This window comes from Genypterus blacodes, unplaced genomic scaffold (genome assembly GCF_046128005.1).
Source record: "Genypterus blacodes isolate CSIRO-AG114 ecotype Tasmania unplaced genomic scaffold, CSIRO-AGI_Gbla_v1 ptg000741l_1, whole genome shotgun sequence".
In the NCBI taxonomy this organism is placed as follows: domain Eukaryota; kingdom Metazoa; phylum Chordata; class Actinopteri; order Ophidiiformes; family Ophidiidae; genus Genypterus; species Genypterus blacodes.
The window spans coordinates 1-23,514 of NW_027467405.1; the positions used below are offsets into that span (position 1 = coordinate 1).

The 23,514-nt window shown below is 52.6% G+C and overlaps 5 protein-coding genes across 6 annotated transcripts; 3 read left to right on the top strand and 2 right to left on the bottom strand.

Moving 5' to 3' along the window:
- Positions 1-6: 6 nt before the first annotated feature.
- Positions 7-6,224, bottom strand: cog4 (component of oligomeric golgi complex 4). Its single transcript, XM_076140653.1, is given in 20 exon segments — positions 7-344; positions 885-1,013; positions 1,577-1,678; positions 1,758-1,841; positions 1,924-1,973; positions 1,976-2,015; positions 2,175-2,198; positions 2,200-2,289; positions 2,500-2,562; positions 2,863-3,028; positions 3,269-3,435; positions 3,605-3,723; positions 3,917-4,041; positions 4,122-4,338; positions 4,472-4,577; positions 4,750-4,943; positions 5,029-5,203; positions 5,321-5,435; positions 5,539-5,621; positions 6,039-6,224. Coding segments are annotated over 20 exon segments (2,319 nt in total). The 5' UTR covers positions 6,174-6,224; the 3' UTR covers positions 7-209.
- A 497-nt stretch (positions 6,225-6,721) lies between these two features.
- On the bottom strand, positions 6,722-12,560 carry gfod2 (glucose-fructose oxidoreductase domain containing 2). 2 transcript variants are annotated; one of them, XR_012960827.1, is made up of 4 exons: positions 12,241-12,560; positions 10,764-11,105; positions 7,760-9,611; positions 6,722-7,726 (listed from the first exon to the last, which is right to left on the bottom strand). XR_012960827.1 is itself a non-coding variant. In XM_076140651.1 (3 exons), exons 2-3 carry the CDS (start codon positions 11,014-11,016, stop codon positions 8,701-8,703), a joined length of 1,164 nt encoding a protein of 387 aa, XP_075996766.1. In that variant the 5' UTR covers positions 11,017-11,105; positions 12,241-12,560; the 3' UTR covers positions 6,722-8,700. The 2 variants fall into 2 exon arrangements, 1 of the variants encoding a protein (XP_075996766.1); XM_076140651.1 differs by having other exon boundaries at positions 6,722-9,611.
- Positions 12,561-13,537: 977 nt separating this feature from the next.
- Positions 13,538-15,364, top strand: thap11 (THAP domain containing 11). Its single transcript, XM_076140654.1, has one exon. The coding sequence runs from the start codon at positions 13,859-13,861 to the stop codon at positions 14,684-14,686; it is 828 nt and encodes a 275-aa protein (XP_075996769.1). The 5' UTR covers positions 13,538-13,858; the 3' UTR covers positions 14,687-15,364.
- A 1,915-nt stretch (positions 15,365-17,279) lies between these two features.
- Positions 17,280-18,732, top strand: nrn1lb (neuritin 1-like b). The gene is made up of 3 exons (XM_076140649.1): positions 17,280-17,518; positions 17,901-18,048; positions 18,265-18,732. The coding sequence occupies exons 1-3, from the start codon at positions 17,485-17,487 to the stop codon at positions 18,566-18,568; spliced, it is 486 nt and encodes a 161-aa protein (XP_075996764.1). The 5' UTR covers positions 17,280-17,484; the 3' UTR covers positions 18,569-18,732.
- An 875-nt stretch (positions 18,733-19,607) lies between these two features.
- Positions 19,608-23,304, top strand: LOC142990779 (putative sodium-coupled neutral amino acid transporter 8). The gene is given in 11 exon segments (XM_076140652.1): positions 19,608-19,796; positions 20,646-20,744; positions 20,746-20,845; positions 21,308-21,464; positions 21,548-21,652; positions 21,772-21,829; positions 22,052-22,166; positions 22,249-22,396; positions 22,588-22,790; positions 22,918-22,969; positions 23,202-23,304. Coding segments are annotated over 11 exon segments (1,329 nt in total).
- Positions 23,305-23,514: the final 210 nt, after the last annotated feature.

The following is a 23,514-nucleotide window of genomic DNA, read 5'->3' on the forward strand; positions in this document are numbered from 1 at the left end:
TGAATGAAGGAAGTGGCGAGGACAGCGGATTGTAGAAACAAACATGGAGGAGACGAGGCGTCCCCGTCCTTCACTGGTTCAGCCGGTCCTGGTCCTGGTCCTGGACCCTCACCTAGGGGACCACTTACAGTTTCCTGGCTGCGTTTGGTTCGTGTCTGTGAAAATTGCGGCGCTCTTGCCCGGGCCCCAAGGGCAAACTGGTGCACCGGTTAAAGCCGCAGTCTCTTGATGTCCTCGCTGCGAAAGTCGATGCGTAACGCCAGAACCTGACGCACCTCTGCCGGGGTCAGACGCCAAGTCAGGGGGCCGGAGTTTGGACCCCAGTAATCCAGGATCTCAGTGACCTACAAACACACAGGACAGGAAGCAGTGAGCCACAACACACACACACACACACACACTCTCTCCACACACACACACACACACACACACAGACACTCTCTCTCACACACACACACACACAGAGACACTCACTCTCACACACACACACACACACACACACACACACACACACACACACACAGAGACACTCACTCTCACACACACACACACACACACACACACACACACACACTCACTCTCACACACACACACACACACACACACACACACAAGAGACACTCACTCTCACACACACAAACACAGAGACACTCTCACACACACACACACACACACAGAGACACTCTCACACACACACACACAGAGACACTCACTCTCACACACACACAGAGACACACACACACACACACACACACACACACACACACACACACACACACACACACACACACACACACACACACACACACACACACACACACACACACACACACACACACACACACACACACACACACACACACACACACACACACACAGGTTACCCTCTCCAGGTTGAGGATGGTAGCCATCTGTGTGAGTCGGGCGAACTTGTCTCTGATGGTCCAGGTGGTTACCGTGGTGAGGTACGCCACCAGGGAGCGCAGCTCTTTGTCGAACTGGAGACCCCCCAACTGCAAGACCAGGACCAGAGGGTCAGAGCCAACACACGCTACACACACACGCTACACACACACACACACACGCTACACACACAAGCTACACACACACACACTTTACACACACTGATCATTAGTTGTTTTTAAAGTTGTGCAGCTTTTGAGGACAAATGAAATGAAAAGTATGAAGTGTGAGAGAGAGAGAAGAGAGAGAGAGAGAGAGAGAGAGAGAGAGAGAGAGAGCGTGTCTGTGTGTGTGTGTGTGCGCTCACCCTGCTGAAGGAACACGTGTGTGTGTGTGTGTGTGTGTGTGTGTGTGTGTGTGTGTGTGTGTGTGTGTGTGTGTGTGTGTGTGTGCTCACCCTGCTGAAGGAACATGTGTGTGTGTGTGTGTGTGTGTGTGTGTGTGTGTGTGTGCTCACCCTGCTGAAGGAACACTTGTGTGTGTGTGTGTGTGTGTGTGTGTGTGTGTGTGTGCTCACCCTGCTGAAGGAACACTTGTGTGTGTGTGTGTGTGTGTGTGTGTGTGTGTGTGTGTGTGTGTGTGTGTGTGTGTGTGTGTGTGTGTGTGTGCTCACCCTGCTGAAGGAACACTTCAGCACGGTCTTCTCCAGCTCCATGGAGATCAGACTCGTCATCAGGCTGGTCAGTGTGTCGTAGATGACCGGGGAGAGCGCCACCTTTCAGGGAGAGAGAGGCAAGTTAGGACGTGAACCTGCGACCGGAACAGGAAGTAAAGACTTTTAACCCCTTCAGTACCTTGAACTCGGCCATCAGCTGCTCCAGGTTCACGATGAGCTGCTGCACCCAGGGGTCGTTAGCTTCATACTCATTAAACTCCTCCTGTAGAGGAGCAGCACGTCAGACTGTGTGTGTGTGTGTGTGTGTGTGTGTGTGGGTCTGTGTGTGTGTGTGTGTGTCTTACCTCCTCGATGTTGTGTGAGATGGACAGGAAGCAGCTGATCCAGGGTTGACCTGAGGCTTTATGGCCGTCATGTTTAACTCAGTCAGGCCCTCCTGGAACACACACACAAACACACACACACACTCATCTACACACTGTTGTGATGTTCAGGTGTGATGTTCTGTGATGAGCTGCAGCAGGATGGAGCTCAGGGTTCAGACGTGTGTGTGTGTGTGTGTGTGTGTGTGTGTGTGTGTGTGTGTGTGTGTCACCTGTAAGAGATCCTTGAACTTGGGCTGAGGTATTGACGAGGTCGGACAGGCAGCTCTGGATCTTGGCCTGCTCTCCTGGCCCCGCCCCCTGAGTGAAGAGCTTGGAGCAGTCGTTCTGTGAGACATGAAGAGGAGAAGGATGAAGAATAAAACAGAGGAGCACAGAGACATAATAAATATGATTAAGATGATCGATTATATATACACATCACATTATTATAGATCAGTCATACTCAGAGGAGAGAGCTCCTCAGAGCAGCAGCAGGAGGAGCAGCAGGAGGAGCGCTTGACTCTTAAACTCTGCTCCTGCTGCTCCTGGTCTCACCTCCAGGTTCCTCTTCAGAGTGGTGATGTTCTCGCTGCACACCTCCACGTTGTTCAGCGTCACCTGGAATACAACACAAGTGTGTGTGTGTGTGTGTGTGTGTGGAGCATGGGACTGAGACAGAGGAGCAGCAGCTCTGTGAGGAGTGTGTGCGTGTGTGTTCTCCTCCCTGCACCCTCTGGGATCAGACCTGAGGATCTACAGGGTTTAGGGTTTGATCCTCACTGAAACAGAGTCACAGCTTCCTCCTGCTTCAGTGTCACAACATTATGACGCACACACACTGGAGCTCAGAGATGTGTGTGTGTGTGCGTGTGCGTGTGCGTGTGTGTGTGCGTGTGTGTGTGTGTGTGTGTTTCTTACCAGGAAGGCGGCCTTGGCGTGCTCGGCGCTCTCGATGCCCAGCGTGTTGAACTTCCCCTGCTGCAGGCTGCTCTGCATCAGACTGACCGCACTGCTGACGCCACGCTGGATATCCTGGAGAGTCGTGGCGGGAAAACCCTGACGCAGCTTATTACACAACACCTCCCTGAGAGGGGAGGGGAGGGGAGGAGCAGAGGGGAGGGGAGGGGAGGGGAGGGGAGGGGAGGGGAGGAGCAGAGGGGAGGGGAGGGGAGGGGAGGGGGAGAGGGGAGGGGAGGGGGAGAGGGGAGGAGCAGACATGAGCACAGGGTTACCGTAGTTACCCTCAGACGCCACCCTGACCTGGACTGCACGTTCCTCACACCGTCACAGGAGAAGAGAGGGTTTCCATGGTGACAGAGTGTACCTGAAGTCTGACTCCAGAGCAGAGTTGGCGTGGTTGATCATGGCACACAGGCAGTCGATGCTGGAGCTGGACAGAGAGCGGCTGATGCACTTCTTCACGATGTAGAAACAATCGTCCACCATGCTGGAGGTCAGCTGACCCTTTTCGTTGGTATCCATGGTAACGGCCTGAGGAAGAGATCATTTTACTACCCATGTGCTGTTTATACACACACACACACACACACACACACACACACACACACACACACACACACACACACACACACACACACACACACACACACACACACACACACACACACACACACACACACACACACACACACACACACACCTTGTTGACGGTCTCCCTCATGTAGTACTCCTCCATAGGGACGTAGTAACCGATCAGCTCCTGCATGGTTCTGCTCAGCATGCAGTGCTTCAGCAGCTGCTCTATGTTCTGATGATGCTCTGCTTCAAACCAGAGCAACACGGAGTTAGAGGCAGACAGAGCAGCTCTACAGAGCGTCAAATCAATTCCAGACTGATTTGCAGATCAAATTAAAAACATTTCTCATAAGTACAAACTGCCTCCCTGTGTTCAGTCTTCAACCTTGTTTGGCAGTGATTGTGTGATTGTTGCTATGGTAACACCCTGTCCTACCCTGTGTAACGCTCTTGGCGTCCCCGACTTCGAAGTCAGCCATCATGCGGCGGCGCAGGAAGCGCAGGTAGAGCTCCGCCCTGGCGTTCATCAGCGTGACCTCAGCCAGCACGGGATCCAGCTCCCTGTGGGACAGACGCGTGAAAAGGGGCGGAGCTACAGCCGGCGTGGAGCTAAAGCCGGACGAGGCGGGCGGGGCGTGTACCTGGGCTCGATCCTCTCGGCCGGGACGCTCTTCATCATGCTGCTCTGGACCACGTGGAACTTGTTGTGGTAGCCCCTCTGCTGGATGAACGAGTCCACGATCCTCTGGGCCTGCCGGTCACACTCCTGCTGCAGGTGAGTGATGAGCGTGTACAGGTGACCCGGGCCGTAGTACGTCTCCACTATGGGCTGGTGAGTCTCCACCACACGGGCGATGCCTGCAGACACACACGGAACACACACACGTCGTCTGCATAATGAGTGAAAACAAGAGGTTTGAAAGGTGAAGTGAGCCTCGGGCCTTTAGGACCCTGGAGTCCTGCTGGTGTTGGACGGGTTCAGAGGTCTCACCCTCTAATAAGAGCGTCAGCGTGTCGGCAAACACCAGCGGCGCCCTCTTCTCCCCCAGCTCTCCTCCTGTAGCCAGCAGCAGGTTCTCCTCAGCTTTGGAGGCCAACTGTGGACAAAATCTAAAATGTTTAAATGAGTTTGAAATCTAAATGTGGTCCATAAAAAGAATCAACAACTGGATCATTAAGGGGACTTCCGGGTGCTTTGACACAAAGACCACAGCCTCAGCCTCCACAGAGAGCAGGAGAGCAGGAGGTCACGGTGGCGTCTCTACCGACCTGACTGCAGAGGTACTGGCCGAAGCGGGCCAGGCCCTGCTGATGGAGGCCCAGCAGAGGGAAGATCTTGAAGAACCTCTCCACCTGGGCCAGGTCCACAGCCGCCACGGCCTGGTCCAGCTTCTCTGCCACGATGATCTTCAGTTTCTGCTCTGCCTCCTGCAGCATGGACAGGCTGGCGTCCACAGCGCCCCCTGTGGCAGCAGGAGGAGGCACAGGTTGTATCAGAGGGAAACAAACAGAGAAGAAGACTTTGATGATGAGCTGGAGGCTTCCTACGTTCTTCTCCCTGCCTGCTCAGCTCGATGACAGACTGGTCCAGAGACAGGTATCTGTGGATGTGGGCGGCGGCCTGTTCGTAGTCTTCATTATGCAGAGCCGTCTGCACGCCGTCTGTGCAGAACTTCAGGTCCAGGATGTCGTCGGCACGCTGGATCACTTTGTACAGGCGAGTCTGCAACCAGACAACAGTGACATCACCGCACACTGAGGCCTGAGTGAGTGTGTGTGTGTGTGTGTGTGTGTGTGTGTGTGTGTGTGTGTGTGTGTGTGTGTGTGTGTGTGTGTGTACCTTGGCTAGGTCCAGCTGTCGGACTTTGCGGCTGACGTTCTCAGCCAGGCTGCAGGTGAAGGTGATCATGCCTGACAGCTGAGTGGCGTCTCCTCCTATTAACTGCAGGTTTGGCCTGAACATATAACATGAAGATACAGCAGATACAGGGTTAAACTGTGTTATCAGCCCGTCTGTCTGTCTGCCTGTCTGTCTCCCTGCCTGTCTGTCACACTGACCCCATCCTCTGCAGAGCCCCCATCTTGCTGTGGATGCCCCCCTCCTGTCCCACCAGTCTGTCCAGCTTAGCTTCAGCTTCTTTCTGTAGAAAAGGAAAACAATGAACAAGATCAAACTAATCTTTGATTAAACTTCAACTTAGACTAACTTGACTAAACACAACCCTGGACGGACGGACAGACGGCCATCAGAGTCAAACTACAAACCTAATGAACCTTATGTGTTTACATCAGACAGCTGATCGATGCTTTAGCTAGAGCTCCAAAACGTGATTGTATGAACGGTGATAAACGTGTGTGTGTGTGTGTGTGTGTGTGTGTGTTGATACGTCGTTATAAACATTCGGTTATCGCCATATACATTTTATTAACATATATTTTTGATTAAAGTGTTTAGAACAGAATGAGTTCAGCTCCACCCGGACGCTTCCGTGTGTGACACCGCGAGGCTCCACGTCCACGGAGCCGCCCCGTGAGCGCCACTGAGCGGGGACACGAACCTCCTGAGCGCACAGCTGCTGGTAAACCCGCTCCAGGTCCTCCAGCTCCGTCAGGCCGGAGATGGCGTCCATCGTCACGGTGCACAGGCCGCCAGAGTCGCTTCTCTTCGCTGTGACGGAGCCGCTGTCAGCCATTTTAGCAGGATGCGCCGGTAGCGTTGCTCCGCCCCCACCGGAGATACGACAAGAAGGCGGGCACTCGAGAGGCGGACAGCCAATCAGAAGGAAGGAGGAGGAACTCTCCCGGAAACTAACCGAACCCACACACTGTGCAGCTGTTCACATGTCCGGGTGAAGGTTCTGGCCTCCGTTCTTAACTCTCCGCTCATATTTGGGCTAAACCGAGCGAGACGGAGGCTTAGAGTTTCCTGTCATGTTTTGACGGTTGACCAATCACAGCCTTGTTGTCGAATCTCGGGTGGGGAGAAAACAACGCACCGCGCATAATGACGTAGTGGTCTGGCGCCCCGCTGCCCTGAGTTCAGTCTGTCAGGCGCCTCAGTCATGGCTCATGAAGGACCACAGGGCGAGTCAGCTGATGAAGCAGCTTCACTGTCTGTCTGTCTCCTCTCCCTCCCCTCCCCTCCTCTCCTCTCCTCTCCTCTCCTCTAGGTCAGCCCCCCCCCCCGGAGCTCCTCCCTCTCAAGCTGAAGGTGCCATAATAACAGAATAATAACAGAATATAGAATAAAACAGCTTTTATTGAGGGAAATCAGGCAAACAAGCAGAACAGCTTCCCGACTCAATACAAAAAAAAAAGATCCTGTAAAAGACACTAACAATTAAAACAATTCTAAACCCTAACAAGATAAATATTACAGCTTAAAGAGGAATTCACAAGCTGCAAACGCAAACATCCAACAGAAACAAAGTGGAAGGGAACATTCTCCTCAACAAGATATAAATAAATAGAAAAAGACAAACGTTAGGTGGCTTCTGCAGCGAGGCAGCAGGGGAGAGCGTCACTCACAGGCCAGGTGTCACTCACAGGCCAGGTGTCACTCACAGGCCAGGTGTCACTCATAGGCGTCACTCACAGGCCAGGCCTCCCTCATAGGCGTCACTCACTAGGCGGCAACAAACACACGCACGCATGACAACGGCTGGAATGTATGAGTCCTCACGAGCTGTCACGTGTGTGTGTGTGTGTGTGTGTGTATATATATATAAGGTAAAGAGCAGGACCACCACAATGGAACCAGAACCTTCTGTGAGGGAGGTCAGCAGAACTGTGAGGCAACACACGAGCAGAGACCCTGACAGGAAACGCTCAGGTCTCCTTCCTGTGACATCATGGGGCAAACTGCAGCTCCTTCATGTTTCCTTCACTAACTCCCTTACTTGCTGTTAAATGTGAGAGTTCACGTAAACAGCAGCAGCCACGTGATGTGGGTCTGGATCCTCTGGCCTCATTCACACCGACCCACATCTGGTTCTGTTCTGTCTGATGGTGAGGCTGAGCTGCTTCCACGTGTTTCAGACTCAGCAGCAGATCAGAGGCCTGCACAGGTGGACTACATGTGACCCCCGGTGTGACGGAGCTGCAGTTTGCTCCCTGCCTGTCTGCCCGCCTGTCTGTCTGCCTGCACACACTCCACTCCAGAGCACCTGAGGGAGACAAACACTCTCAGGTTAAATCCAGTGATGCTACTCCACGAAAAGGTTAGTAAGGCTTCAGCAAAACCGGTCTGGACCCAGTCTGGACCCGACCTGGACCCGACCTGGACCCAGCCTGGACCCAGCCTGGACCCGACCTGGGCGAGCTGCTCAGGTGAGGAGGCTGTTATAATGCTGCGTTTGAGAGGTGAACTTGTAGAATAATATCTGCCCCGTTAGTAAATGCACTCAAACAGCTGACTGTGTCTCCAGGTCAAAGGTCAAAGGTCAAATGAGCATTCCATCTGCTGCACCTGCATGTTTATACTACAGTGCCCTCATCGTGTGTCCCACGCTCTGATGAGCACTGAAACGCAGCATCAGTCACATGTACAAATCAATACAACGGAAGAAACCAAATCAAGTGAAGACGTAAACAAACCCTTAGAGTCTAACCTCCCTCCTCTTCCTCCTCCTCCCGTCCTCCCTCTGATCTGATCAGAAGAAGCTCCACGCTACAAACCAGGGAACCTTTCTACTTCCTGCTCAGCTTATCTGACCCGGCCTGTGGAGCGCTGGGTTCTGACCGGAGCCCACCGTGTGACACACGCCTACACGTGTTCCACTTCCTCTCAGTGTCTCCAACTACAAACAGTGAACAAACCACCTGCATGTTCTCATATTTACATTCAGGTCTGAGGTAAACAGACTTAAGGTGCCGTTAGTGTTGGAAACAAACACAGAGATCGAGCCGCGACCTCACCAGGCCTCAGATTCTGTTAGTGTGTCAGATAGGGTCAACATGTGTGTGTGGTGCAGTTCAGCACGTGACCACACGGGGGCGCCCAACAGCTGATCAGTCACCAGGCTACTTTAGGCCACACACACCAGCCTCTCCTTCATTTACAGGAAATGTACGTCTGATCTCCAGCTGTTCTTCTTCTGCTGTCTGTCCTCACCGTGGACAGATGGAGTTCATAAATAAGAAACTGAGCCTGAAACCAAGGTTACAGTGACCACATGTCCTCCTCCTCTTCTGTCAGTGTGTAGATGTGTGTGCGTCTCTTCAGTTCTTGTTCCTCTGCAGAGCCTCACACAGGTTCTGGTTGGGATCTGGTTCCTGACTCATGATCTCCACACACTCCCACTCTCCGCTGCAGCTGGAGCGTTTCACCGCCTCCACCACCGTCTGCACGTACAGGCCGTCCTCGAACGTCGGCGCCGTGGCGACGGGTGCGCGCGCCCACGACCTGCGCTCGTCGTGCGCCTGGAAGGACTGCCTGAGCGCCTTCACCATGGAGCTCAGGCCCCGCAGGTGAGGCAGGGGCATCTCCTGCGCCCCAGGCCCCGCCCACCCGCTGTCCACTAGCAACTGCTCTTCCCCGTTGCTTCCGTTGCGTTGTCCGAACAGCTCTGTCCCCCTGGCGACCAGTCTCCCGGTGGATCCCACTACCATGACCTCGTGCACAAACGACCCCGGCATGTTGAAGTTCAGGGTCACGGTGCAGCAGACGCCCGAGCTCGTCCCCGACACCGGCCCGGCCCCGCCCATCAGCATTTGGAAGAAGCAGAAGTCGTCGCTGGTGACCCTGCGGATTCCTCGGATCGCCCCGTTCTGCTGCACAAAGGTCCGCAGGAGGCCGTGGACGCGGCGAGCCCGCGCCCCCGTCAGGTGGCTCAACAGGTCGATGACGGCCGAGCCCACCGTGTGCAGCCCCCCCCCTCCCATCAGCTCCTCGCAGGTCCAGCCGTACGAGCGGTCCAGCAGGCTGGGCCCGTACACGCGGACGTCACACACCTGCACTTCGCCCACGTATCCCTCCACTAACAGCTGCCGCATCGCCACGAAGGCCGGCAGGAAGCGCAGGGTGTTACCCATGATGCTCAGCAGCTGGGGGTAGTACCGGGCCGCTGTCACCATCTTGAAGGCGTCCACAGCAGTCGCAGCTTTCTCACACACCACATTCTTCCCAATGCCTGGAGGGGGAGAGGAGAGATGATATAAAGTTCAACTGCTTTCAAATCCTTCTGCCAGTGATCTCACTGCCATTTCAGTGAGCTGAGCCTGAACTCAGTTTAATGTCAAAATCAGGCTCAGTTAGGTGTTCAAATCAGGCTCAGTTAGGTGTTAAATCAGGCTGTTTGGTGTTAAATCAGGCTCAGTTTGGTGTTAAATCAGGCTCAGTTAGGTGTTCAAATCAGGCTCAGTTAGGTGTTAAATCAGGCTGTTTGGTGTTAAATCAGGCTCAGTTTGGTGTTAAATCAGGCTCAGTTAGGTGTTCAAATCAGGCTCAGTTTGGTTTTAAATCAGGCTCAGTTGGTGTTAAATCAGGCTCAGTTTGGTGTTAAATCAGGCTCAGTTTGGTTTTAAATCAGGCTCAGTTGGTGTTAAATCAGGCTCAGTTTGGTTTTAAATCAGGCTCAGTTTGGTTTTAAATCAGGCTCAGTTTGGTTTTAAATCAGGCTCAGTTTGGTGTTAAATCAGGCTCAGTTAATGAGTGCTGGTGGCAGCAGGTGGCGCTACAGAGCAGCTCCTGTGTGGTGTGTAAGACGTGGAGCATCCAGAGCAGCGTGGCCCTGCCCGTGGGAACACGCTCACAGGAAGCTGGAACTATAACAGGAAGCTGAGGTCAGCGCACAGGAATTCCACTGGAGAAGTTGACTTCAGAGCGCTCGGGCCAGAGCAGCACGACGCTCTGCTTATCTGGAAACTCTGGAATGTGTTCTAAATACGCCTCTACATCTGAGCGCTCTGGGCTTCAGTCTGCAGTCTGATCCTGATCGCTCACTGTCCGTTTACACTCACCGGCCCCGTCGCACGGCGCCGGCGACCCGCTTCCTGTTCCACTACACTCAAAGCTGAGCCGACGGAGCCGGGACCCCAGAGACCTCCAGCTGGCCTCCGCCCTCAGCGGGGTCGCCATGATGTAAGCTACGCTCTGATTGGTTCAAACAGGACAAAGACTGAGGCGCCATGTTAGAAGCTGGAGGAAGTACAGCCACCAGATCCAGAACAGGGGCGTCTGGACTCCTAACACGCCAGTCCAACACGCCGGTCTAACCCGGGCCCCCCCAGGACTCCAGGTCTGTGTCCCGGCTCCCTAAGAGCAAAGCGTGTGATCATCTTACCCATGGCTTTCACAGCGATCTGCCGCGTCATGGAGGGGGGGATGTAGATGCAGACCAGGTCCACCTCTTGGTGCAGCAGGACGTCGTCAGATCGGCTGGTGTGGAAGGGGATGGCGAGCTCCTTGGCCAGGCTGCCCGCTTCCTCCTCGCTGCGCCCCCACAGCGCGTGGACCTCAAAGCCTTCGGCCTTCAGCAGCGGCACCAGAACACGGGCCGTGCTCCCGGTGCCAAACACGCCCACTCCTGGCAACATGGCTGTGACCTTACATGGGAACCGTCGGCGACCTCACCGACGCCCCCACAGCAGCATCTCAACAAGTCGCCGGCTCCTCTGCTGCCGATCTGAGTCCAGGGGAGAGAAAGGAAACGACCAATCAGACAGACTGAACACAATGTGATGGAGTCATTAGAGTCACAAGCACAAAGACAGCTGGACTTGTTCGGCCTTGGTGGTGGTATGAGCCTCAGTGAGGTGGTGTTGTGTTGAAGCCACTGAGCCAAACAGGGACCAGCGTGTCTGTGGGAGTCTGATCCAGGTTCTCTTATCAGCATCAGCTTGGCACGATGTCACTCCACATAGTTCACATGCCATTCAGCCTCCACGCCCACCACAGCTCCGCCCACCACCACAGCTCCGCCCACCTCTGTGTGCCGACCCAGACCCCACGCCCTTTATGGGTCCAACACCCAGGGGTCATGGGGGTCAGCTGGCACGTGGTGGGTCTGAGGTGTAGATCATCTGGACCAATCACTTCCTGTTAAGGATTCAGCATCACAGCCTCAAGTGTCACCACATCACCTGGGCCCCACTGAGGGACGACACCAGCATGTCTCTGTACCTCATAATGTGACCGCTGAGTCTGTAACAGGAACCAATCAGAGCTCTGTGTGTGTGTCACACACTCAACATGTGGAATATCAACACACACGTTCTGCGTGTATAAGCAGGTCTGTGTGAGCAAGAGGAGGAAGAGGTGATGACGATGATGATGATGATGACGACCGGAGGGGAAACAAGCTGCTGAGTCTGTGTGTGTCTGGACATGAGATCGATCACACACACACACAAACACACACACAGTAAGTCGGTGTGACCGTGACCTGCTCACCGACTGACACACACACACACACACACACAAACACACACTCTCATTCTCTCTCTCACACACACACACACGCGCGAAGCAGTGTGTTGCTTACATTTGTCTCCATCTCTATATCTAAAGCGCAGACTCATCGTGTGTATGTGTATGTGTATGTGTGTATGTGTGTGTGTGTGTGTGTGTGTGTGTGTGTGAGAGAGAGTGAGTGGCTGTGTTGCTAGCTGCTCCAGTTAGCTGCTCAGTAGCTTTATTCATCAGCTAAAGCTAGCCGGACACAAAACAGCGCTACTTTATCGATTCTATGCCTGAAGTTGTCTTCGTTGCCTTACATTCTTCTTCTCTGTCAGACATTGGAGCGCCTGTGTGTTACTCACCGTGTCTCCAGTGTCCGGGTGTCCGCGGCGCTGTGAGCTGCTGAGCCGGGCGCTGCCCAGTCGCCAATGCTAACTTAGCACTTAGCAGAGGCTCAGCCGCGTTACTGTGCTCACACCCGAAATACGACAACAAACATGTGATTGGACAATCTGCTGTCACGTGACACAGCGTTCTCTGTTTCGTATGTAATATGTCCGTATAAATGTAAATCCAGTCTACATCTTCTGACACTGACCCTGTCTGTAGACGTAAATGTTACGATTTAAACGCATTATCATGACGTATTCGTTAACTTTGCAGACTTCCTCACACTTCCTCCGTATTGGCTGCAGACTTACTGCACTTGCCGCCTTATTGTCGAATCTCGGGTGGAAAGAAATAACGGTGCTTCGTCTGCTTCAGTGAGCGTCACAGGGCGGAGCAGGAGGAAGTACGGGGTCCGAGAGCGTCCAAACAACGCGTAATCTCATAGTAGAGCGTACAACTTGCAAAAAGAAAGACATGATAACATGATAACATGATACATGATATAAATAAAAAACATAATAACATGAAGTAATGTGTTTATTTCACTGATGTGCAGAGAAGGCTTTATAAGGCTTTGAACCACTGGATCTAACATGTTTCACTACTGGAAGCTTCACACACACACACACACACACACACACACACACACACACACACACACACACACACACACACACACACACACACACACACACACACACACACACACACACACACACACAGAGTCTCAAAGGGCTTCACAGGCCCATAACATCAGGGAGGTCCTGACCCGCCCAAAGCTCCAGAGGAAACCTTCATATATGAGGAAATAGGAAGAAACCTCAGGAGAGAGATTCCCTCTCCAGGAACGTCTGTGTGAGCGAGGAGGAGAGAGAGGAGAGAGTGAGACAGTCCGGTGCAGTCTCTCTCATGGAGCAGCAGGTCAAGCAGGTAAGCTGTGATGTGAATGGAGGAAGTTTGTTTCCTCTGCTGGTGAAGATGATGACGGCAGTAAAAAGGTGACATTTGATCAAACCTGAGTCTCAAACATGTTATCAGAGTTTAAAGCTGCAGCCTGTCCTGTTTGTTATTCTTAATGTTGGATATGAAGGTGTCAGTAGTCATTGTATTGTGTTTATGTACTTGTGTATTTATTTTTGCCTGAGTTCGACCCGAAATCAAAAGTTTGACACTCCAACATGACAGAACTTCATTCAAAGGAGGCTGCGTTACATCTTCTGACCAGCAGGGGCAGTGTGTTTCGGATAAACACGAGCTGAAAACCGCAAGGAATTGTGGGACTTTTAGTTCGAAGTGGCTGCCGCTCGGTTTGACAACAACGCGAAGAACAAAACAAGACAATCAGCGGCGATAAGCAAAGAGCGGACGGTGCTGGATGGCGGATCCGAGCTCCCGGTGCTGCCTGGGCGGGTAAACATCTGGAGCGGGGAGCTGAACAGGAGTTTGGTGGAGAATAAACAGGAAGCCGTTAGCTTTGTGGGACGTGTAGTTCCGCCTGCAGGCCGCGGAGCTTCACGAGAAAGAAACAACAGCGGAACCGGAGAAAGTTGACCCGAGTCTGGACCCCAGGGGCCCCGAGCCGCGGCCGCCATGCCCGGGTTCACCTGCTGCGTCCCCGGCTGCTACAACAACTCGCACCGGGACCGGGAGCTGCGCTTCTACACCTTCCCCAAGGACGCGGCGCTGAGGGAGCAGTGGCTCCGGAACATCTCCCGGGCCGGGGTCAGCGGCTGCTTCAGCACCTTCCAGCCCACCACGGGCCACCGGGTCTGCAGCGTGCACTTCACCGGCGGGAGGAAGACCTACACCATCCGGGTCCCGTCCCTATTCCCTCTGCGGGGGGTGAACGAGCGCAAGAGCCGGCGGGGCCGAGGCCGGAAGGTGTCCGCCGCCGTGCCCGCCTCCATCACCAACGTGCTGGCCAACACCGGGGAGGGAGCGGAGGGCGGCGCCGGCGGGGAGGCGGGCGACGACACCATCACCGTGGTGCAGATCGGACAGAACGGGGAGTACCTGGGCACGGCGCGGCTGCCGGCCCAGTCCGACGGAACCTGCTACACCGCGCCAAAGGAGGAGCAGACCGTGGACGAGGCGGCGGCGGCGGCGGCGGCGGCAGCGGCAGCGGCGGCGGCGGCGGGGGACGGCGCGCAGCAGCCGGCGGTACAGTACGTCAGCGTGACCAGCAGCCCGCTGGACCACTCGTACTCCCTCACCACCGGGACCACGTCCGCGGAGCTGCTCGGGAAGCTGAACGAGCAGCGGGACATCATCGCGCTGATGGAGGTGAAGATGAAGGAGATGAAGGCGACCATCCGCCAGCTGCGCGTGGACGAGGCCAAGCTGCAGGAGGAGCTGCGGGAGCGGGACCGGCTGCTGTACGGCAACGGGACCTGGATCAGCGGCCGGAAGAAGGTGTGATGACGGACAGAGAGACGGACACCTGAGGAGGCACATCCGGTCACAAAACGAGCCGTGACCAGTTATTTATCTTCACCCCCTAGAGCTCATTTGCATATAGGCCCAATGTAGACAGGCGTGCAGCTGATGGAGGCCACACACACACACACACACACCTGCTGACCCGCCAACAAACCCACTTCAGATCGGTTGCCATGGCTACAGATCTGGTTCATGTGTGACTGCAGTGAGAACACAGATCTGACCTGGAGAGTTCTGTTATTGTGATTGAAGAAGAAGAAGTGTGCTCCTCAGTGTGCACACTAGTGTTCAGACTCATGTGTTGGACCGTAGCATGGAGCTGTAGATGTTCATACGTGGTCCAGATAAACATGGAGGACAGAGCCACAGTGGGGGGTCAAAGGTCAGCACATGAACATCAAACACTGAGGGTTTGGATCTGAGCCCGGCGCTAAAGGGGGGGGGGGGGGAGTGGATCTGGTTGAGGGTGAATGTGATAGCAGATGTGGTGTTCTCACAGGTGGGCGTGTCCCTGGTGATGTTGGCGTCCATCCTGCTCTCTCAGTGGCGTCTCTGTGCGTTGGATGCACAGCACGTTACTTTAGTTTCTGATTTGTTTTAACTGGGCTTGACAGCTGTGCTTCACTCTGACTCTCAAGTAAATCTCATTTTTTGCAATAGTTGTTTCACTCTGAGTGGTTTGTGTGTGAGGCTGTGTGTGGGGGGTTCTGCTGGGTTCTGCTGGGTTCTGGTCTCTGGAGCTGTGCTGAGTGGACTGATGGAGGCCTTAGAGCTCCAGACCTCCCTTCACTAAACACATTCTAACTATGTAAGGTAACATGTGGTCATCAGCTGCTCTTGGTTTTGGGGGCTCAGATCAGATTTGACCTTGAGGACCAACAGGTCTCCATCAGCTGGCCCCTAAAGCTCAGAACCATCTGGGGCTGCAGTACTGTGAAGCTCCGCTAGGGGGCAGCGACGTCCCAGTTAGATCTGCCTCATGTTTGTTTGTTCTGATGCTCTTTTCTTTGCTGTAACTCTGGAAACTCTCTTCTTCTCCGTAAGTTGACCTTCAGCACCGGAACATGAAGAAACTGGACCTTGGTTCTTTCTGATGCTTTATTCAGACACAATAATGAATGGAGACATCCCATAATAATACTGTAGATGTCTTGATTCACTTTAGTTTAAAGCTTTTTAATAGATCAAATATGATTTAAACATAAAATTAAATATTCTATTTACACAAATTAGATAAACGAATACAAGAAGATGACAAAAATATAAACTAGAACAAATCTCAATGAAAAAATGGAAAAAGAAATCATAGCGTTGCCTCAGATTAATGAGGGAAATGATAATGGAATAAAATAAAGTAAACCCATGATTATAATCCTCATATTAACCAAACAACATGATTTAAAGAACCAATCAGACATTGAGGCGGGAGTGATGGACGGTGGGCGGAGCCACATCCTAATCCCCGCCTCTTTTTGCTCCCTACAGAGTTGCGTAACGCTTGAACCCAGCTGCTGCTTCCGGTCTGCAGGGTCCCTGAACGCACCACCGTGCTACGATCAAAGTTATGTAAGAAGAGGAAGAAAGAGCAATGACGTCATGCTACAGAACAAACAGCTGATTATAAAGGAGATACTGAGAGGGAAGAAGACGGGGATGGAGGGAGGGAGGGATGGATGAAGGAGGGATGCAGCAGGTAGCAGACAGACAGATTATTCTGCAGTAATGGTGGAGCTTTAAGCTGCAGATTAACAATGGGGTTAAACTCTGTGTGTGTCAGTGTACAGATGTGAAGCAGGACTTACACTAATGCACAGAGCCATCTGGGGGGCGGGGTTACAGGGGGGCGGGGCTACAAGACAGGCTCTGGAGTGAGGAGGGCCGGACCTGTAAGATGGTGGATCTGAGAGAGAGAGAGAGACAGGGAGTCAGAGAGAGAGAGAGAGTCTCTGACCTCTGGGTCACTGCACCTCACAACCATGTTGGCCCACAGAGTGAGGTCAAGTGACCTCTGACTCTCTCTCTCTATCTGTCTGTCTGTCTGTCTGTGTGTGTGTCTCTCTCTCTCTGTTTGTCTCTCTCTCTCTCTCTCCCTGTGTGTCTCTCTCTCTCTCTCTCTCTCTCCCCCTCACATCGTGTGGTCATGTGGTCGAGTCTCTCTGGGCTCTGACTCTCTCTGGGCTGCCCAGCTGCTCTGGACTCCCCTGAGCTCCTCTCCCCCTCTCTGTCGCTCTGTCAGACTCAAACTCCCAGCTGTTCTTTATTTTCTGATGTTGGTTCACTTTAGAATCAGTTTGAGCTAAATTCACCAAATCCAATAAAAATATAAAAGTGAAAAAAAAGATAAATGAGTGAAATAAATACTTATAATAAAACAAATGAATAATTGTGTGATATAAAAAAGTCTGAAGTTAAAAAGAAAGACCGGAAATGAAAAAACACTAATCCAGTGAGCCGTGATGTGATGATGTCACTCTGTGCCCCTCCCACACACACACACACACACGCACACACACACACACACACATCTACATCCTCTTACAACATCGTTCCCTCTCATTGTTAATCCTCGTTGTTCTGTTGCAATATGAGGCAAACAGACAATGAGACTCCATCCCTCCAAACACACTGACACACTCTGAACACACTCTTAACACTCTTAACACTCACTCACTCACTCACTCACTCACTCACTCACTGGATCTCTCCCTACCCGAGCCTCTGGTGGAGCGGTGGGACCGACCTGAGCTCTCATCCTGAGCTCTCGTCCCATCAGACAGATGAAGATGCTCCTGCTGGCCGCTCTCTGCCTCAGTAAGCCTCCTTTCCTTCTCTCGCTCACTGTGTGTGTACGTGTGTGTGTCCTTCTGTGTGTTGTGTTGAACTTTGGCCAGAGGGTTGTTGGTTTTCTACTTTTTCACTTTCTGACAGTGAAATATGAGAGGAACTTCATGTTTACATCAACATGAAAGAACCAGAGGGGGAAGATGCACACACACACACACACACACACACACACACACACACACACACACACACACACACACACTTAACTTAATGAAAGGCTCATCATCTGTGTGTGTGTGTGTGTGTGTCTGCTCTTAGTGTGGGCCAGGATGTCCCACAGCAGAGGTCTGTAGGTCACATTCAGTGTGTGTGTGTGTGTGTGTGTGTGTGTGTGTGTTGTCTCTGGCAGGTCTGGTCCCGGCGAGTCAAGGAGCCTCCATCCCCACTTCCTGTGGCTCCATCTATAAGAGCTTCGCTCAGTGTTTGCTCACGCTCGGAGACAGTTTGGTGGAAACGCAGAAAGACGACAACACACAGGATATCGACACTATCTGCAGGTGTGTGTGTGTGTGTGTGTGTGTGTGGAGGTCACCTTGCTGCTACTTTGAAACAGTTTTCAAGCTACAAGCTCCTCTAATCTTAACAGTTCCCAACACTACAACTACATTAAAGCTACTTTAGAGGATCAGTATTTGTATTCTCCTCCAAGCTAAGAGCAGAGAAGGTCTCAGATGCAGGTTGAGTGTTCCTCTCCTGGTCTCTGGGCCCTGCAGGTCCTGGAATGCGTTCCACGTGTGTGCTAACGGCGCTCTGGCCGGGTGTCCTGGAGAAGCAGCAGCGGTGTGGGAGTCTCTGAGACAAGAATCCAGGAAGACCCAGTTCTCTGGAAACCTGTACGACATGTGCGCCAGCCGGACCACCCGGCCCCCCGGCACCTCAGCCCCCCAGCCCCCCAGCCCCCCCACGTCCGACCAGACCAACCAGGAAACGCTGAAGGGCCAAGGTGAGCGGCTCAGCCCCGCCTTCACCGCACTCTTCCTCCCTCTGTGCAGCTCACTGCTGCTCATCAGGATCTGACCTGGACCTGGACCTGGACCTGGACCACCTGGAGCATCAGCAGGTCCTGGATCACTCCTTTCACGAACTAGACCCTGATGTAATATCTGACTGAGCGTCTCAGAATAGAATCACATTAGATCAATAAAGATGACATCATCCAGACCTCCATATTGAAGTCAAACATCCTGTTCCCCCCCCCGGCCCCCCCCCAGCAGTGTGTCGGTGTAATAATGAGATAAATCCACATAATAAAGGCTAAGCAGGCAGCTGATCCTGTTTGTGTGATGAGTGTGGCTGAGCCCTCAGGTCAGCTGACAGATTTCTAACCCCCCCCCCCCTCAGTGACGGGGGGACGCTCACACCTGTGAGGTCACATGACTCAGTTTTGAGTGTGTGATGTTACAGGAGTTTGAACTTCAGCATCATGTGATGTTATTGTGTCGCTCTCACTTTGTTCTCTTGTTTTCACTTCAGGAGGTTCAGATTTAAGACCACAAACAAACTAATAATGTCAATAATATGAAATGATATTAAAGGATTTGCTGACAAACTCAATGCCCAGTTGTGTGTGTGTGTGTGTGTGTGTGTGTGTGTGTGTGTGTGTGTGTGTGGGGGGGGGGGGTCAGGACACGATGATGTCATTACTGCTGAGTGACAGCAATAACATTTTCTAACATTGATCTGCTGTTTGTTGCTCAGGTGCTTTGGTGGTGACTGACCCCTGGGTAACCATGGTTACCTGGCCGTGTCTACCCTTAACCCCGTTGTGAGCGTGTAAACACACTTCCTGTCCCTGTGGTGAACATCTGCTCACCTCTGCTCCCCCCAGAGCGTCTCAGCTTAATGACTGCAGCTCATCAGACAGACAGATAGACAGACAGACAGACAGACAGACTCACAGGCTGGTGACAGATTTCTCACCGCTCAGTGAAAACTTTAATGGCCAAAACGTCCAATTAGAGCAGGATGAGTCGCGTGTGCTTGAGCACGTGAGTGTGCCGGGTCTATAAAGCAGCCGGGTCCAGGGCCAGACAGCTTTCAGTCCTGGTGTAGGATCATGGAGGAGCTGGCCCGGGGGAGCATCAGCCTGCTGGCCCGCTCTGCGTCCCACGCCGACCCGCCCCGCCTGGGCTCGTTCGGGGCCGTCTTCATCCTGCTGAAGTCTGCGCTGGGAGCCGGGCTGCTCAACTTCCCCTGGGCGTTTGAGAAGGCAGGAGGGGTGAACACGGCCATCGGTGTGGAGCTGGTGAGTCTGACTGGGTATGAGTCTGAGTCTGAGTGGGACTGAGTCTGAGTCTGAGTCTGAGTGGGACCCTGTGGGAACTGTATGTTTGTATCTCCTCCCAACATTTCAGCCGTTAAAATGGTGCTGAGCCAGTTAACATGAGACTGACTGAGCTCTTCCTATGGGGGTCCTGTGCTGTACAGTCATAGGGTCAAACCCCCGTACATCACGGGGGTGTGAAGGGGGCTCAGGTATTCACACGGGACCTCTAATGAAGCTTCCAGTGTGTGTGTGAGGATCTGGAGCCGTGTTGCCAGGTCTGTTATTGTTTAAAGGCCTCCCTTTATTCATCACTTCACTTAGGAATATTGTCAGTATTGATTATTGATTCCATGGCTTTGATCCTCACATATCAGGACAGTTTGTCTGAGCTCACTATAACTTCACCTGCTGTCACACACATGGAGAAGATCTATAGATATAGACATACTAGAGTTTCATGAAACTTGGCTAAAGGCTGATCCTGATTCAGCGAAGAACCTGATCAGTTCTGGTTCTGGTCGGCCCCATGGTGGTGCTGTAATAGAGAGAGGTGAGGTGTGAAGGTCTGACACAGACGGACTCAGAGGATCTAATAGATCCAGATTGAAGGCACCAGTTTCAACTTTTAACATCAAATAAACTCATAGATGATTGTGGACTTCTTCTGGACAGCTGGGGCTTCTGGGGACTTCTTTTTACAGACCTGCTTGTGGACCCACAGTACCACATCTGCTGTGTCACCAGACGTGGGGTTGTGTGTGTGTGTGTGTGTGTGTGTGTGTGTGTGAATGAAGGTCATGTGGTTGAGTTCCTCTCTCCTGCCTCCAGGTGTCTCTGGTGTTCCTCATCAGCGGGGTGGTCATCCTGGGTTACGCTTCGTCCGTCAGCAGACAGAAGACCTACCAGGACGTGGTGAGGGAGGTGTGTGGGGCAGGCCGTGGGTCAGCTGTGTGAGGTCTGCTTCTGCTTTAACCTCTTCATGATCAGCGTGGCCTTCCTGGTGGTGGTGCAGGACCAGCTGGAGAAACGTGAGTCTGAGACACAACAAACACAACAACCGCATGACACGGCACCTGGTATAGGACCTGATGTAGGACCTGGTTTAGGACCTGATGTAGGACCTGATCTAGGACCTGATGTAGGACTTGGTTTAGGACCTGATGTAGGACCTGATCTAGGACCTGATCTAGGACCTGATTTGGGACCTGATGTAGGACCTGGTTAAGGACCTGATGTAGGACCTGGTTTAGGACCTGATGTAGGACCTGATCTAGGACCTGATCTGGGACCTGATCTGGGACCTGATGTAGGACCTGATGTAGGACCTGGTTTAGGACCTGATCTGGGACCGGATTTGGGACCGGATTTGGGACCGAATCTGGGACCTGATGTAGGACCTGATCTGGGACCTGATCTAGGACCTAATTTAGGACCTGTTTTATGTTATCAAGCTGCTGACTGAAGTCATGGTGTGCCGTGTTGTCCTCCAGTGTGCATATCGTTTTATGAGACGGTCACGGGCTCCGGCGAGACAGAGATGCCCTATCACTGGTACACCGACCAACGCTTCGCCCTCTTCGTCGTGTGCGTCATCATCATCCTGCCCCTGTCCATCCCAAAGGAAATCGGTATCCAGAAATACACCAGGTACCTGCCAGCCAGAGCTGTGCTCTGATTGGATGATTGGGAGTGTGAGCCCATGTGATGTAAGCGTTTCCTCTTCCTGTCAGTGTGCTGGGGACGCTGGCGGCTTCGTATCTGTGTGTGGCTGTGATCGTCAAGTATTACCTGATGGAGAGTCATGATGTCATCATAACACCAGAACACAGCCAAGGGTGGGTAACACTGTGTGTGTGTGTGTGTGTGTGTGTGTGTGTGTGTGTGTGTGTGTGTGTGTATGTGTTCACCTTCATTTAAAGCCCTTCTAAGTTAATCTGGGCCTCTGTTCTTCTAGCATCAGCTCCTGGGCGTCCATGTTCAGCGTGGTACCAACCATCTGCTTTGGTTTCCAGGTAGGAACCAGAATCTACATCTGCTCTGCATCTGTGTGTGTGTGTGTGTTTGTGTGTGTGTGTGCAGTAAAGACCCACAGTTTGATTTGAATTCAACTGTTAATGCCTTTTTACAGATAACTTTAAACACATTTTGACACCATGCAACACAGCAGGTCCCCCCCCCCCCCCCCCCCCACACACACACACACAGTCTCATGATGTGTGTGTTCTGCTCTGCAGTGCCATGAAGCCTGCATAGCGATCTACAGCAGCATGGAGAACCAGAAGATCCTCCACTGGGTGGTCATCTCTGTCATCTCCATGTTCTTCTGTTTACTCATCTACACTCTCACAGGTAAGATGGAGGCTGAGTCAGTGTGTGTGTGTGTGTGTGTGTGTGTGTGGCTCCTGCTCACGCCCCGTCTCTCTGTAACCAGGTGTGTATGGCTTCATGACGTTCGGCCGTGACGTCGCCTCAGATATTTTGATGTCATATCCTGGAAACGACGTAGTGATGATCATCGCCAGGCTGCTGTTTGGAATCTCCATCATCACCATCTATCCCATCATCCTGCTGCTGGGGAGGTGACTGCACACACACACACGCACACACACACACACACGCACACACACACACACACACTTGGTGCTCAATACTCAAATTGACTTGCTGCTTGATTGATAATGAGTTGCAGCCATGACAAATGTTTATCTGAATTGTAAAGTCCCATCAGCTGTTTCATTGTTTTCACTCATCTTGCTGTGTTGTGACACAGATCCGTCCTCTTGAACCTGATGCTCCGCATTCGCCGACGGCGCCTGGGAATCGTCACTCACTCGTTTGAGAGCCGCTGCCGCGTGGTTCTGACGGTGATCTGGATCGCCTGCACGCTGCTCATCGCCATGTTCGTCCCTGACATGGCTGACGTCATCAACGTCATTGGAGGAATCAGCGCCTTCTTCATCTTCATCTTTCCTGGTATGAGAGTCGCTCAAGCAAACGCCTGAACGCCTGAACACGAGCGTCTGGTCACGGGAATAACAGCTGTGTGTGTTTGTGTCTGTGTGTGTGTGTGTGTGTGTGTGTGTGTGTGTGTGTGTTGCAGGTCTTTGCTTGGTGTTCACCATGCAAACTGAAGCTGTGTCTGTGAGGGTTAGGTGAGGATGAGTCCACAAACATTACAAAGACGTCTGTGTGTCTGTCCACCATGCTGGACTGCATCATGTCCACACATCAGACCAGGACCCTGATCAGAGGACCAGAGTGCCCAGTAGGCTGACCCCTCTGTCCCTTTTGTCCTCTCTGTCCTCTCTGTCCCCTCTGTCCCCTCTGTCCCCTGTGTCCTCTCTGTCCTCTCTGTCCCCTCTGTCCTCTCTGTCCTCTCTGCAGGAGGGTCTTGACCGTGTGGGGGGTCATCACCGTGGTTGTGGGGGCCTTCATCTTCGGTCAGGCCACCACCCTGGCTATCATTGAGATCTGTCAGAAGTTCTGATCGTCCCCTCATGATGGATTTGATCTGACTCGTCTTTTTGCACAACTGAGTGTTTAATTTATATTGTAGTTTTCTGTGATCATGTAAAGGTCGTCCAGGGTCAGGATGTGAGGTCAATGTTCCGTGTGTCTGAAACTTAAAATTGTAAAGTTATATTTAATGTTGTAATGTTGTTATTTATCCCTAAATACATGAAGATTAAAGAGGAAA

What these genes read in the sequence shown, in the direction of transcription:
- gfod2 (XM_076140651.1), bottom strand. Translation starts at nt 11,016, where the DNA reads ATGTTGCCAGGAGTGGGCGTGTTTGGCACCGGGAGCACGGCCCGTGTT. An exon ending in GATCGCTGTGAAAGCCATGG is followed by an intron (nt 9,612 to 10,763) that starts GTAAGATGATCA and finishes CTCCCCCTCCAG; the next exon opens with GCATTGGGAAGAATGTGGTG.
- thap11 (XM_076140654.1), top strand. Translation starts at nt 13,859, where the DNA reads ATGCCCGGGTTCACCTGCTGCGTCCCCGGCTGCTACAACAACTCGCAC.
- nrn1lb (XM_076140649.1), top strand. Translation starts at nt 17,485, where the DNA reads ATGAAGATGCTCCTGCTGGCCGCTCTCTGCCTCA. An exon ending in GCTGGCCGCTCTCTGCCTCA is followed by an intron (nt 17,519 to 17,900) that starts GTAAGCCTCCTT and finishes TGTCTCTGGCAG; the next exon opens with GTCTGGTCCCGGCGAGTCAA. An exon ending in GATATCGACACTATCTGCAG is followed by an intron (nt 18,049 to 18,264) that starts GTGTGTGTGTGT and finishes TGGGCCCTGCAG; the next exon opens with GTCCTGGAATGCGTTCCACG.